Source organism: Mobula hypostoma, chromosome 17, assembly GCF_963921235.1.
Source record: "Mobula hypostoma chromosome 17, sMobHyp1.1, whole genome shotgun sequence".
In the NCBI taxonomy this organism is placed as follows: domain Eukaryota; kingdom Metazoa; phylum Chordata; class Chondrichthyes; order Myliobatiformes; family Myliobatidae; genus Mobula; species Mobula hypostoma.
This window is the reverse complement of record NC_086113.1, coordinates 32,525,549-32,539,403: the sequence shown is the minus strand read 5'-3', so window position 1 is coordinate 32,539,403 and position 13,855 is coordinate 32,525,549. Positions and strand designations below refer to the sequence as shown.

Below are 13,855 nucleotides of genomic sequence, written 5' to 3'. Positions count from 1 at the left end.
AGTTCTATTGATTTTTTTTGACGAATTACTTCTACGCAGCTATTAAACTATTTATTTTAAACACTTCCATGCCTCTGCTATGTTGCTATAATTTCATATGTTTAAAGCACAGTGACTTTCAAACTAAAGAATTGCAGATAGCAGGAAAAATTGTGAAGGTAAACCACAGGCATATGTATGAGATCTACCTGTGATGTTTACTTACCTCCTCCGTAGGTCTGACAGAAATACGGGAATCTCCACACATTCCCCAGACCCACTGCAAATCCAGTGCAGCTCAGGATATATTGAAACTTATTGTCCCACTTTGCCCTCTCCTCCTTGTTTTCCAGAACACCATAATTCACTCCATTAGCCTCCATGATATTTAGTTGTGATTAGCTAGACTGAAATGTTCAGTTTCTGTGCTTTCTTGTGATTTCAAATAATGTGTTATATATTTTCTCAATATAAAGTAATGGATGACTTAGTTCTGTGGGAAACCACAAATCAAGGTCAGCTGGAGGGAAATTGGGAGGAGTCAGAAGTTGGTGGAAATTGTCACTTGATCACATATCCTCTCTAGTACAGACTCCATGTACAGCTAGCTAGTTTCCTAGAATAGGTGTGATTTACTGTTTTGGTGAGTTTGTCAATTGATAACAAAGCAACGGGAACTTGAGTAATCACAAGGCTTCAAATGTAAATGATGCTGACAATATTTAATGAAGGTAGAAAGTTATTCATAGCTTCTACGAATCCTTCAAGAGTTAATGATTAAAATGTCACTAGTACCATTTGTGTTTTTAAATTAAAAATTAAACAATCTGTTCATGTTTATTCATTGAATTTTTCTCATGGAGTTGATGTTGTATACACGTTGAACTTACCTTCCATCCACAAACATGAAGCAGTGACAGATGTCGCTGGAGAGTAAACAGAAGCCCATGGCTGATTCTTCACGTTTGTTGTCTAGGGACATTGAAGTGAATAGGATCACCCTCATTACCCTAACTCAGGGATCGAAGCCAGTGATCTTGCAGTGTAACTCTTTACAGCTCAGTATAGCACTGGGCACTGCATTTGCCAGTGGAGCTTCGGGGGGAAGGGTTCAAGGCAGATTAGTTGTCTTGTTTTTGCAGATTTCAACATGTGCAGGAACACACAGGGGGAGTGAGCAGAGGAGAGTTACTGAAGCCCAAGTACTAGAGTCCATATTTTATCAGTGGTCATTGACACAGGGTTCATCACTGAACTTCCTGCTCAATATTTGTTTTCTCTTCAGCATTCAGATTCAGTCACAGTGCAAGTTCACCTAGTAATAATAGGACTGTTTAAAATTTCAAATACCAATATGTCACATAGAATATGCTTATGTATAACTATTAATTTGATGGGATTTATTTTAAAACCATTTCAGACAAAGCTTTGCAAGATTCTGGTGAAGGACATGTATAGTAAACCAATACAAGGATAGAATAGCTCGCTTTCAAATTCTGATGCCACATTATTGCATAGATCTGGAGTTGCAATTGAATTTCCTGGCTGAAATACAGAACCACTGATTTGTTTTGTTCATAATTCTTTCTTAAAATGAACTTCAAAACATGTCAAATTTATAACTTGTTTCAATTCAGATCTGGTCTGATCGATCCTATTTGACTTTCATATCGTATTTGGATGAAGAGAGATTAAATTGTCTTCACAATCTTCAGAATTAAAATTGATCTCACTGAATTGCAGTTTGCTGGTTCTCCAAGCTAGGTGCAAACTGGAATTGTGGTCTTGAGTAAAGTGTTGGCCTTTCAATAAAGGCTAAGCAGATTGGAATGAAATGCTGCACTCAATGTTGGTCAGCGTTTAGCATCCTCTGTCCCATTGGACTATGAATACCCAGTCAGAGACATCATTCATGACTTGGGTTGGTAGATTTTTAAACATGAATGAAATGCAGTGTGGAGTCAAGAGATCAAAGTTTAAAGGGACCAAATTCTTACATCGCCTGTTTTTTTCAGAGAGCATGGGAACATCTGTAACTCTCTATCCAATAGAAATGTGAAGTAAATTATCAGGAGGATCTAAAGAGGAAGTATATACATGTTTGATAGATCAGGGACATGAGAGCGATAGGGAACGTGCAGAAATGGAGGTAAGATCTGGGGCATATCAACCATGTTCGTACTGAATGGTGACAGGTGTGAAGGGCCAGGTGATCCACTCCTGTCCCTATTGTGTCTGCATGTTTTAATTGTCAAATTTATCTACTTTATCACAGAACAGAGAATCTGGCAGGAATGATCAATTGCCCTTTATAAGAGCCATTGAATTTTATTTCTGTTAATTTCATGGAGAGAACATAGAATGGACCAAGTCCTTCCTGCAATATTCCCTGGAAGATTATTTTCTGCAAGTCTATTGTATCTGAGTTTAACTTCTAGCAATTCAGTTAACAACCATGATTTTCACCATGTAATTTTAAGACATTAAGGTTTCTCATAGGGAGTATTTTGGCTCATAGTGGATTGCCCTACTGTTTATGACAAGCCATTTCAATGCCCATGGTGATGCCTCCACAGTAATAATAAAAATACAAAAAATGCAGATAATGAAAATCTAAAATAAAAACAGAAAATGCTGGGAATACTCTGCAGGTGAGCCTGTATCTGTGGGGAGAGAAACAGAGTTAACATTTCAGGTCAAAGGCTCTTTATCAGAAATAGGAAGGAGAGAGGCGTCTTGCCATTTTTGGGTGGGTTAGTCAGTAGGCTGTATTGATAACCTGAAATTTGCTCAGATCATTAGTTATAACTTCATGCCACTGTATGGTATACATGCCAATCTTTTTACTAGAAAATGAACACATCCATGGTTTTTACATAAATTGAAGAATACAGTTTCTCAAAATAGAAACTGTGGTGCCAGCTTGTATCTCCTGCCCCCACCCCCTCACCTTTATATTCTGGTTTTTGCTTTCTTTCCAGTCCCGATGAAGGGCATCGGGCCAAAAGGTCAACTGTTTATTTCCCTTCATAGACGCTGCCTGACCTGCTGAGTTTCTCCAGCATTTTTTATGTGTTACTGTAGTGTTCTTAAGGATTTGTCAAAATATTTAGATAAAACCTTAGATTATGGACCTTTCAAAAAGAATATGTGAACTATCATTAAGTTGTATGCATAAAATATTAGTTAATTTCTGTCTAAAGTGAGATGAACACAATTATCTTTGATTGCTTACTTGTTTTCCAAAGAAAAATGATTTATTTTTGGCAAAGTTTACGTACACAGTCCCATATTTTTCTCAACTTTTGTGAAATATGAAAGATATACAGTATATGTGCAAAATTTCTACGGTTTTCATACAGAAAATGTTACTTAGCTTGGAAATGGTGGACTAGGAACAATTTGAAACTATTTCTGCTTTTGCTTTCATGTTTTAAAGATCACCAAAAACATTATTACTCACAAACAAGCAAGCATAAAAGCAATTTGTACACATTTGAAACTGACTGTTGTGCTTGCAGATCAAAGTAAGTTATTATTATCTTGAGGATGACTGAAAAGTTTTGAAGAGATTTTATCTGGTTTGATCAGGGTAAATATTGAAACAAGCAATTCATATGCCTTAAAAGATGGCCTTTAAACTTGTCTTTTCATATACAGTGTTCATTTACAGAAGGTTATGACATCAGAATTACAAAAATATCATACTTTGTCCCTGTATCTGCTGTTTCTATGAAAAATAAACAGAGTTAAGTGTCCAATGATGAAAATATCTTTGGAGTGTGAGAAGAATACAGCATTTTCAGAATTAGGTTGCTACTCTACAGTTGGTATAAATTATATTATGGGATTTCATATTACATTAAGGCACTATATCGCTACTTAATTCTATCTCATTAAATTGATGGCAAATCACTTTTGGCTCAAGGTAGCTGACATAAACTCACAAAATTATCAACGATGAATGGTCATTGACCTGAAACTTTAATTCTGTTTCGCTTCCCACAGATGATGAATATTATCATCCATTGCAGGTTTGCTTATCGTGACGTAATATCACTTTTACTGATAACCTATAATATACATTAGCTAACTGTCTATCATCATGGACGTTTGAATTAGCTGATCACCAATAAATTGCTCACCTCCTCATATCAAGTTAGCAGAATGAGGGAGCAGGAAATTAAACATAAATTGTTTTTACTAGTGTTGAAGGATATTTCCCCTGAACGTAATGGATCAGAAAAGTTACAAAAATCATAACTCCTTTACCTTTACTAATTGTCATTGTAGGACAGGAGTGATCTTTGTGGTGACCTTAAAGCAGAAAAAATGTTAAATATTGTTTACTTATTCACGCTAAATATATTACTTGTTATCCGAGCCTATGGCCAGTAGATGTTAAAGCCCAAATAAGTACACATGGTATAAAATGGCTAATTCAAGCACAAGATGATTGCCAGAGGTATTTAAGTGACAATATAGACCTCTACAATATTTAGTTATTTTATTTCATTTAGAGATACAGCACGGTAAGAGGTCCTTCCAGCCCAACGAGCCTACACGGACCAATTACACCCATCTGACCAATTAATCTCCTAAGCAGTGTATCTTTGGAATGTGGGAGGAAAATAGAACACCCAGAGGAGACCCATGTAGTCACAAACTCCTTACCGAGAGCAGTGGGAACTGAACCTGAGTTGCTGGGTGCTGTAATAGTGTTACGCCAACAACTATGCCACTGTAATGGCATAACAAAACCCTTTGGCATACTTAACTTCAACCTGACATAATTCCCCTTTAAGCTATGCATGAACAATGAAGATTATTTTAATTATGTGTAAGCACTGTGCCTTTTTTATTATTTATTCATTTTTTCAGACTTCTATACATTGCCATCCTAGAATGTATTTGATTTGGATGTTGGCCACTTCAATCATAAGTCAGTCATACATTGGTTAATGCAGACTTGCTGTATTTGTAAATCCTGGTAAGAACTGGAAGATTTCCTTCTTAAAGAATAGTTGTGAAGCAAGGATTGTAAGTTTTTATGACAGTCTGATTGGTTAGTGATCATCACTACTAACAATTCATAGTTCCAGATTATAAAGCAAATTGAAATTTCATCACTGATGTGGTGGGATTTCAACTTGGAACTCAGGATAGGTGCAGTAGTCTAGCTTCAGAGTTGATAGTCTGAAGTAATCTAACCACTCCATCATCACCAAACGTTTGCCATATATAAACAACAAACCAATATTTATCAGAATAAAAAATAAGATCAAATTTAGACATTTCCAGCATCGTCGCGTTCCTTGTTTGTTTGAATTGCAAGTTGGCCCAAAGTGAGCGGTGCAAATTGCCACGGTGGCCTGCAGAGTTCGGTTACATTCCATTATTCACTATTCCTTTCTCGAGGGTTTCGGGTATTGTATAGACCAAGGTTTTCTTGTCATCCTTCTTCCCGTACTTGTTTTTGATGAACATGTAGATAGCTGCACCAGGTATGCATAAGGCAGGCACTCCAGCCAGAATTACAATGATCACAGTCACCCAACCAGGATAATGCTCCACAGAAAGCTGGGGGAAATTTTCCTGTTGAGGGTTGGAGAAAGATACACCTATTAGTTATAATGACAAAACATACAATACTAGGTCTTTACAGTAGTCTCAGATATTTCAGAATGACTCTACTCTCATTCTGGCAGGTCACATCTGTAAATACTATCCAATGCTATCAGAAAAATAATCCTTTCTGTACAGAGGAAGTGCAAAAGAACACTGGTGATGAATTCTCTCCTCCACATTAGCATAGTGGTTAGCACAAAACTTTACAGTACCAGTGACCCGGGTTCAATTCCTGCCACTGGCTGTTAGGAATTTGAACGTTTCCTCCAGGTGCTCCAGTTTCCTCCTACTGTCCAATGGTGTACTGATTGATAGATTAATTGGTCATTGTAAATTGCCCTATGATTAGGCTATAGTTAATTTGGGGGTCGCTGGGTGGCGCAGCTCGAAGAGTTGGAAGGGCCTATTCCACACTATATCCCAATAAATAAATAAATGGCAAAGTAATTTTTAAATTTAGAGATACAGCCTGGTAACAGGCCCTTCTGGCCCAATGAGTCCACGCCGCCCAATTATATACCCTTGTGACTAATTAACTTACTAATCTACATGTCTTTGAATTGTGGGAGGAAACCAGAGTATCTGGAGGAAACCCATCAAGTTATGGGGAGCACGTACAAACTCCCCATAGACAGCAGTAGAACTGAACCTGGGTCACTGGCACTGTAATAGCATTATTCAAATCACTATGCTACTGTACCAGCTTAATATTCTTAGACTAAACGCGCAGATATGGAAAGTTACCCAGCAATAGCCTTAAATATTATGTCAAGAAGCTGCATTGCTTAGTGAAGAACAGTTCAACCAAAAAGGAGAGCCTGTGGATTTATCAAAGATAAAACCTTTCACAGCAGCCAGACACCAGGGCCTGCATCAGTGAATGACGAAGAAGAAAATCAGGAGGTACGAGTGTCCACTCTGTAACTAGAGGAGAGGTCAACCTAATCACTTGATTTGAGAAGGGACCTATTCCTAAACTGACTAGCTGAGGGGAGTGATTGTACACAGTAACTATCAGTTACGTTGGGGATCTGTGAGTTGGACAGTTTCTAAGCAATGTGGAAATAATGCAACTTGCAGAAGTAACACATGAAATGCGGGAGAATCTCAGCACATCAGGTGGCATTAATGGAAGGGAACAAAGAGTCAATGTTTTGGGCCAAGACTCTTCATCTGGACCAAATGGGAGGTTGAAGGGCCTCGACCTGAAACATTGACGTCTTTATTTTTTTGTATAGATGCTGCCTGACTTGCTGAGCCCCTCCAGCGTTTTGTGTGTTTTACCCTGACTTCCGGCATCTGCAGAATCTCTTGTGTTTTCAGTGGAAACTACGTTGGAGACAAAACTTGCAACTTCCATCAAGTTATTTAGTTAAAGATACTGAATCATCTATCGTCTTGCGAATCACATATTTGATATTCTTGAAGGGACAGGAGAGGTGGTAAGGGTCCTGTTCCTGCAAAGCACCATATACTTTAGGACTTCTCTGGGTGTTGCCATCATTCTCCTTTAAAATCATGACAGTAACACAGATGAGACCTATCCATCTTTTCCCAACAGAAGCTTCATGCTACGTTGATTACCCAACAACATGTTGAGTGGAAAGATCTAGTTTTCATTCTGAGAAGTCTCAATCTCTCCCTAACCCTCGGATCTTCTCCGAATCTCTCATTCATATCTTTCATGATTGGTGACCTTCAACCCATTACTTGTCTATTTCCCCCATGGCAGCTCTGTAAGAAGTTGCATTTGAGCTAGAGTCCTGGAGTCTGATTGGTATGGGTGGGTGGTGGGGTGGTGGGAAGGGACTTCACAAAACACACAAGCCTCTCACACATCGCCGTTTTTTAAGGTGCAGTAAAAATTTTAAGTGCCTCACAACATAGAGAGCCAACAAGAAACAAACTGCTGGAGGAATTTAATAGTTCCAGTTAGATCACAAACTCAAGTGAAATGCATTGAGAAGGTTGGCAAGCAGCAGGTATATTCTGAGTGCAGTATACAGTATATGAAATCAAGTACCTCAGGCCATTTTGTGGGAGAATAAGGAGTGCATGTGCTATTAGTTGAATAGTTTACTTACATATTCTGGATCCCAAACAATGTATGTCAGCTTGCTGGTCACTTTTATTACAAAATAAAATATGAATATAACCAGCATTATGAGGGGGCTTATAAATCTCCAGGTGGCTTGCCAGAAGATATTTGGCTTGTGGCCAATCATCCATTCAATATCATTGTTGAACCTGCAACAAAGTGTATAAAAATTATGTAGGTTCACAGCTTCATGTTTTCAACGTGATTGGTTAAAAATATCTAGCAAGAGAGCAATGGCTAGCAAATTTCATGATCACTGTTTTCTTCTCCATGTGCACATAAATTTATGGATTTTTTTTGTACCAATGCATCACAGTTTACCTGCAGATTGGCTGCCATGCCAAAAGTCATGTGTTGGGGAAGGATTTACATCACGGAGATACTGGAGACTAAATAGCTTAGACCACAAGGCATAGAGGCAGAACTAGGCCAGTCAGCCTATTGTGTTTGCTCTGCCATTCCAACATACAGGATTCTATTGCTCTCAACTGCACTCTCTGCCTTTTCCCCGTAACCTTTGATGCCCTGACTAATCAAGAACCAGTCAACTTCTTCTTTAAGCATACCCAATAACTTGGCCTTCATGACCATTTGTAGCAATGAATTTTATAGATTCACCACTCTCTGGCTAAAGAAGGCAGAGCTGCAGCTTGGAAAGCTGGCAAGGATAAAATGGTGTCAGAAAGAAGTGAATTGACATCAGGCTGCTGGTTCACTTTTAACCTTTCCAATGCATCATTTCCATAGGGCAGGTTTTAAAGTAGACTCCAAGGCAGGTAGCACACTTAGTTGCCCATGTATACCTTGTATAAGAGGATAACTTTCTGCTCAAGGACTGGGGAATTTCAATAGAGTATATTGATGGACACTTTTCAACAGTGGTTGATGAATTTACTTCACACTTTAATACATTTGAGTATTATTCCTCAGGGTTGGAGAGACAGAAAAAAACTATTAATCTCTAAACAAATTTCATCCATATCAAATTAATTCTCCAATGTTAATCATACAGAGGTATCATGAATCTATTTATATATCAATAATTCCAAAGCTACCAATGATTTCTCAATAAAATATATCTCCTGGTCCTAAACCTGCAGGAAATAAAGACTGACACAAATACAGAATTTATGTCAGGTTATTCCAGTATGGCTCTAATCTTCCTCCATTGTGTATTCCAATAATTTGAATGTAACAGTGATGTGAATCCCATTAGAGCCATGGCTTTTCAGGAATGTAGGAAACAAGAGCAGGAATGGGCCCGCAAGCTCACTCCATCTTTCAGTGAGATTCTGACTGATACAGTCTTGATTTCAAAACCATTTTCATGTTTTCTCCACATGTCATTTGACATGCATGTGGTTCAAATATCTTTCAATCTTTGCCTTGACTACTTCGGCAGCTCTCCGAGATAGAGAATTCTAAATGTTCATATCCCTGTGAGAGAAGAAATTCCTCATCACCTCCTTCCAACACAAGTAATTCTTTACTTCAAACTCCTAGTTCTAAATAGCCCTTTTGTAGAAACATCCTCTCAGCACCCATCCAGACAATCCCACTCAGAATCTGGTATCTTTCATCAAAATCACATCATGTTTTATTAAACTTCAATGAGCATGAGATATCCTGCACAAACTTTCTTCATCCATCAACTCCCTCATCCCTGGAAGCAAACTAAAGAAGTTTCCCTACACTGCCTCCAATGCAAGCACATCTGTCCTTAAATCTGAAAAGTGAGCACTGCCCCAAAAATACCCTGGAGTGTCCATGAAATGAAAATTAATCCTGTGGAAAACTTTAGAAACAACCCAAGAGAAAAGCCATTGGAACATGACAAATGGAAGCTCTTCTACATATTCCGTGAAGGTGGATCGTTGAAGTATTTGGGCAGCTGCTTGACGGTGCAGTTCTGAGTAAAGTGGAAAGTCCGATGAAGCAAGCTCCAGAACTGTGGTTCATCAGAATTAAAAACCCTAATCATATTGCCTGAATTAACATTAATCCTATGGAACCAAAAGAATTAGAGAGGAAGGGGCATGGCGATATTAGGGAGAACATAATGACAGTGTGCAGGGAGGATGTCTTTGAAGTTTCTTTCACTGAGACCATATGAGTAGAATTTAGAAATAAGAAAAAGAGTAATCACTTTATGTGGTTATTCTACAGACTTTCCAATTGTCAGTGGGAGACAGAGAAGCAGATATATTGACATTATGTGTATATTATATGTAAAAACAATAAGATTATAATACTGCCGGGATTTAGACTTCTCTAATACTGATTGGGATTGCTTTAGTATGATGACTTAGATGGGAAGGAATTTTAATTTGTGAAGTACACCTGGGAGAATTTTTTGAGCCAAGACATAGTGATAGATCTGCTGGAGAGGTGGTTCATCTAGACTTATTCTTAGGGAATGAAGCTGGCTCCAGGTGGAAATGTCAGTAGGTAACAGTGATCATAGTTCTGTAACTTTCAAGGTAGGAATGATGCACTGAAGGACTTGGAGTTCTTTGAATAGGGCAGCAGAAATAGAGAGGGAAGTCAAGAAGGTGCATGGGATGCTTACTTTCATTGGCTATGGCATAAAATATAAGAGATGGGGCATTATGTTACAGGCTTATAAAGCATTAGTTAGGATTATTGTGTGCAGCTATGATTATCATACTATAGGAAAGATGCAATTGTGCAGGAGATGCTGCAGAAGAAATTCATCAGGATGTCGCTTGGATTCGATCATTTCAAGTTAGATAGAGAAGCTGGATAGCTTGGGCTTGTTTTCCTGGAGCAGAGAGGGTGGAGAAGAGACCTGATAGAGCATTATAAAATTATGAAGGGGAATAGATAGGATCAATACCAAAATCATCTTCTTATAGCGGAGACGTTCAAGACAAAAGAGCAGAGGTTTAAGATGAGAGGTAGGAAGGGATCTGAGGGAGATCTTTTCCACACAGAGGGTGGTTGGAATCTAGAATGAGGAGGTGGTGGAAGTCAATACTTTCATGAAGACGCACCTGTAGAATAGGTTTAATCACCAGAGAATAGAATGCCTCCAGACCTAATGAAGATAAATACTGTAGATAGGTATGCATGAACATAGTTGGACAAAGAGAGGTTTCAGTCCACTACTCTTCATGAAATAGTCAACTGGAATGGGATGGTGAGAAGAAATTGTAAAGATGGTGCTGGAGAGTGGTGACTCATCAAATATTCCCATTTAGGACTACTACAGCAGAAATCTACAATTACAGCCATGGGCACTCAGTATGCACCATTGTTTAAAGACATCTAAGAATCCATTGATCTTCAAATTCCACAGCTGCTGGACTGCAGGCCACCCAAGTAGCAAGTGCAGTTTTCCTTTAAGAAAGTGTGGCCAATGGGCTGGGCTTTAGTTTCTCAGGTAAAACTGAAATGCAGAGGCCTGGGGTCCAATTCAATACATCCACCTGGCTAATGTACAGTCTTTGATTGACGATCCAAAACTGTGTATCAGAAATTATACTGTTGGCATTCCAATTCAATGCGGAATTACCATGCCCATTGAAAACTTAAAGGATGAAAGTTGTTACCTGTCAATGCCGTAAATGTAGACAACACCCACCATTTCGCAGAATGCGATAACTAGCAGAGGGATGGAGCCAGCATAGCCATCAAACAAAGCCAGCCAATAATTGCCAGAGTTTAAGATAAAGATGAAGGCGATTAGAAAGCACACCAGACAAATCAGGCCTATAAAAGAAAAAAAAAATCAAAAGTATTTGTTTTGATCAATTTAGCAGAATTGATTGACCAAACTCTCACCAGAAAATCTTAAGGAAACTCATGAATAAATAAAACTAAGGTCCAGTAGCTATTATCCCTCACCAGCATTCCCTTCTCTAATCATGTGGCTAGCAACAATAACCTGCACCCAGTAGAGGCTAGGATTTTGCATATTTTGATGAAGGTTGCTTTTGATAATTAAACTGGGTGATTATTTCTTTCTCTTGTATGTTAGTACATTATGAATGCTATTTAAATACAATGCAGAGTACATGTTTCACTTCATCTGGAAATTGATGACTTCTTGTCCGCACCAACCATCCTGTTGCATTTTTGGGTGAGATTGCCAATAGGAGAAAGTATAGTGCTACAACTTTATTTTCTTCTTGAATGGGATTGAAGGAATCCAAAACACACAGGATTCTGCAGATTCTGGCGATCCAGAGCAACACACACAAAATGCTGAAGGAACTCAGCAGGTCAGGCAGTATCTATGGAGGCAAATAAACCATTGGCGTTTTGGACCGAGACCCTTCATCAGGACTGGAAAGGAAGAGGGAAGATGCCAGAATAAGATGTCGGGGAGAGGAGAAGGAGGACAAGCTAGAAGATGATAGATGAAGCCTGGTGAGTGGGGGAGGCGGAATGAAGAAGGATGCTGGGAGGTGATAGGTGGAAAAGGCAATGGGCTGGAGAAGAAGGAATCTGATAGTTGAGGAGAACAGACCATGAGAGAGAGGGAAGTAGGATGAGCACCGGGGGGGGGGGTTGAGGAGGTAAGAGGCTAGAGTAGGGAACTGAAGAAGAGGGAAGGGAGAGGGAAAATTACCAGAAGTTAGAGAAATCAGTATTCATGTCATCAGGTTGGAGGCTACCTCGACAGAGCATGAGCTGTTGCTCCTCCAACCTGAGCATGTCTTCATCATATCAGAAGAACAAGGTTGACATGTTGGAATGGGAATGCGGATAGGAGTAAAAGTGGTTGGCCACCAGGAAATTCTGGGTTTTTTTTGCAGATGGAGATGAGGTGCTAGACAAAGTGGTCCCTCAATCTACGTTGGGTCTCACCAGTGCAGAGGAGTCTGCATCAGGAGCACCGGATACAGTAGACAGCCTCAGAGGATTCGCAGGTGAAGTGTTGCGTCACATGGAAGGATTGTTTGGGACCCCGAATGGAGGTGAGGGAAGAGGCAAGTAGGTAGGGGCAGCACTCCTGCTGCTTGCAGGGGTACGTGCCAGAAGGGAGACTAATGGGGAGGAACGAATGGACAAGGGGATCAAGGAGGATGTGATCCCTGTGGAAAGCGGAGATGGGGGTGGGGAGGTAAGGGCATATTTGGTGGTGGGATCCCTTTGAAGATTGTGGGAATTGCAGAGAATGAAGTGTTGGATGTGGAGTACTAGGTGAGGACACGAGGATCTCAATCTCTGTTAAGGCAGCGGGAAGACGGGGGGTGAGTGTGAAAGACCAGGAAATGGTGGAGGATTTCAGGTGAGAGCAGCATCAATGGTGGAGGAAGGGAAAGCCCATTCTTTGACGAAGGGGGACATCTTTGATGTTCTGGAAAAGGAAGTTTCATTCTGGGACCGCATGCAGTGAAGGCAAATGAACTAAGAATTCTATTTCACACGGGTTTCCTGCAGTCAACAGATGAAGAAGACTTCAACCCAATCAGCTTGAACTGTGGACTAAGAGGTCAATTGCTCAGTACCTAATCAAATGTTGTACCCATTTTCCCTGATCATTGTGTTGTAGCAAATCTCTGCAGTACTTCCGTAGAGTTGACAATACTTTGATGAAGGAATATTGTCCATTCCATTGGAACAAGCAAAATTCAGCAGTTTGTTATTTCTGCAGTGCTGTATAAAAATGTATTTTGATATGCCATGCAAGTACAACGTACGTTCATCGTTTCCATTTCAAGCTGGGAACCCTCCCAGTAAGTTGACCCTTTGATTTCTCAACTATCCAAATATAGTTTGCAAAGTCAGTCTCATACTGTGCAGTTAAAACCTGGGAACTGAAGCTTGAAGGCCCAAGGTTGGGTGTCTGCATGCAGTCCAAAGGTTGTCTACTCACATGAAGGCTTGAAATGGGACATCCAATGCAGAACTGAGATCAGATGCAAAAACATGGGCCGAATATTGGGTATCCAGAGTATGTACCCATGGCAGGCTGGAGTGTGGCTGGATAGAATTCTTAGTGAAGTTCCTGGAGACCAGACATTTTCTATAGACTACCAGAGACTGGAGCTCAGGTTACAGTGAGATCCTGTCTGATGATTTTGATTACATGCTTGAGGGATCATGAATTGCATTGATGGGGATTAGTATAGGTAAAGTGGTCTTCAGCAAGGCCTTCGGCAAAGATCCCATGTGGATAAC

At 39.7% G+C, this 13,855-nt stretch overlaps 2 protein-coding genes across 3 annotated transcripts in view; both read right to left on the bottom strand.

The window, feature by feature from the left end:
* Positions 1 to 704, bottom strand: part of LOC134357915 (sodium-dependent neutral amino acid transporter B(0)AT3-like) — a 53,791-nt gene extending 53,087 nt beyond the window's left edge. The window contains exon 1 of one of the 2 annotated variants that reach the window (XM_063069685.1): positions 206 to 704. In XM_063069685.1, the coding sequence (XP_062925755.1) occupies positions 206 to 362 (157 nt within the window). In that variant the 5' untranslated portion in view covers positions 363 to 704. The remainder of the gene's footprint in view (positions 1 to 205) is intronic. The other variant, XM_063069684.1, reaches the window with a different exon arrangement.
* Positions 705 to 3,200: 2,496 nt separating this feature from the next.
* slc6a19a.1 (solute carrier family 6 member 19a, tandem duplicate 1) overlaps positions 3,201 to 13,855 on the bottom strand; it is a 29,728-nt gene continuing 19,073 nt past the window's right edge. The window contains exons 10-12 of the mRNA XM_063069683.1: positions 11,278 to 11,437; positions 7,692 to 7,854; positions 3,201 to 5,574 (exon numbers count right to left, since the gene is read on the bottom strand). Coding sequence (XP_062925753.1) covers positions 5,365 to 5,574; positions 7,692 to 7,854; positions 11,278 to 11,437 — 533 coding nt within the window. The 3' untranslated portion in view covers positions 3,201 to 5,364. The remainder of the gene's footprint in view (positions 5,575 to 7,691; positions 7,855 to 11,277; positions 11,438 to 13,855) is intronic.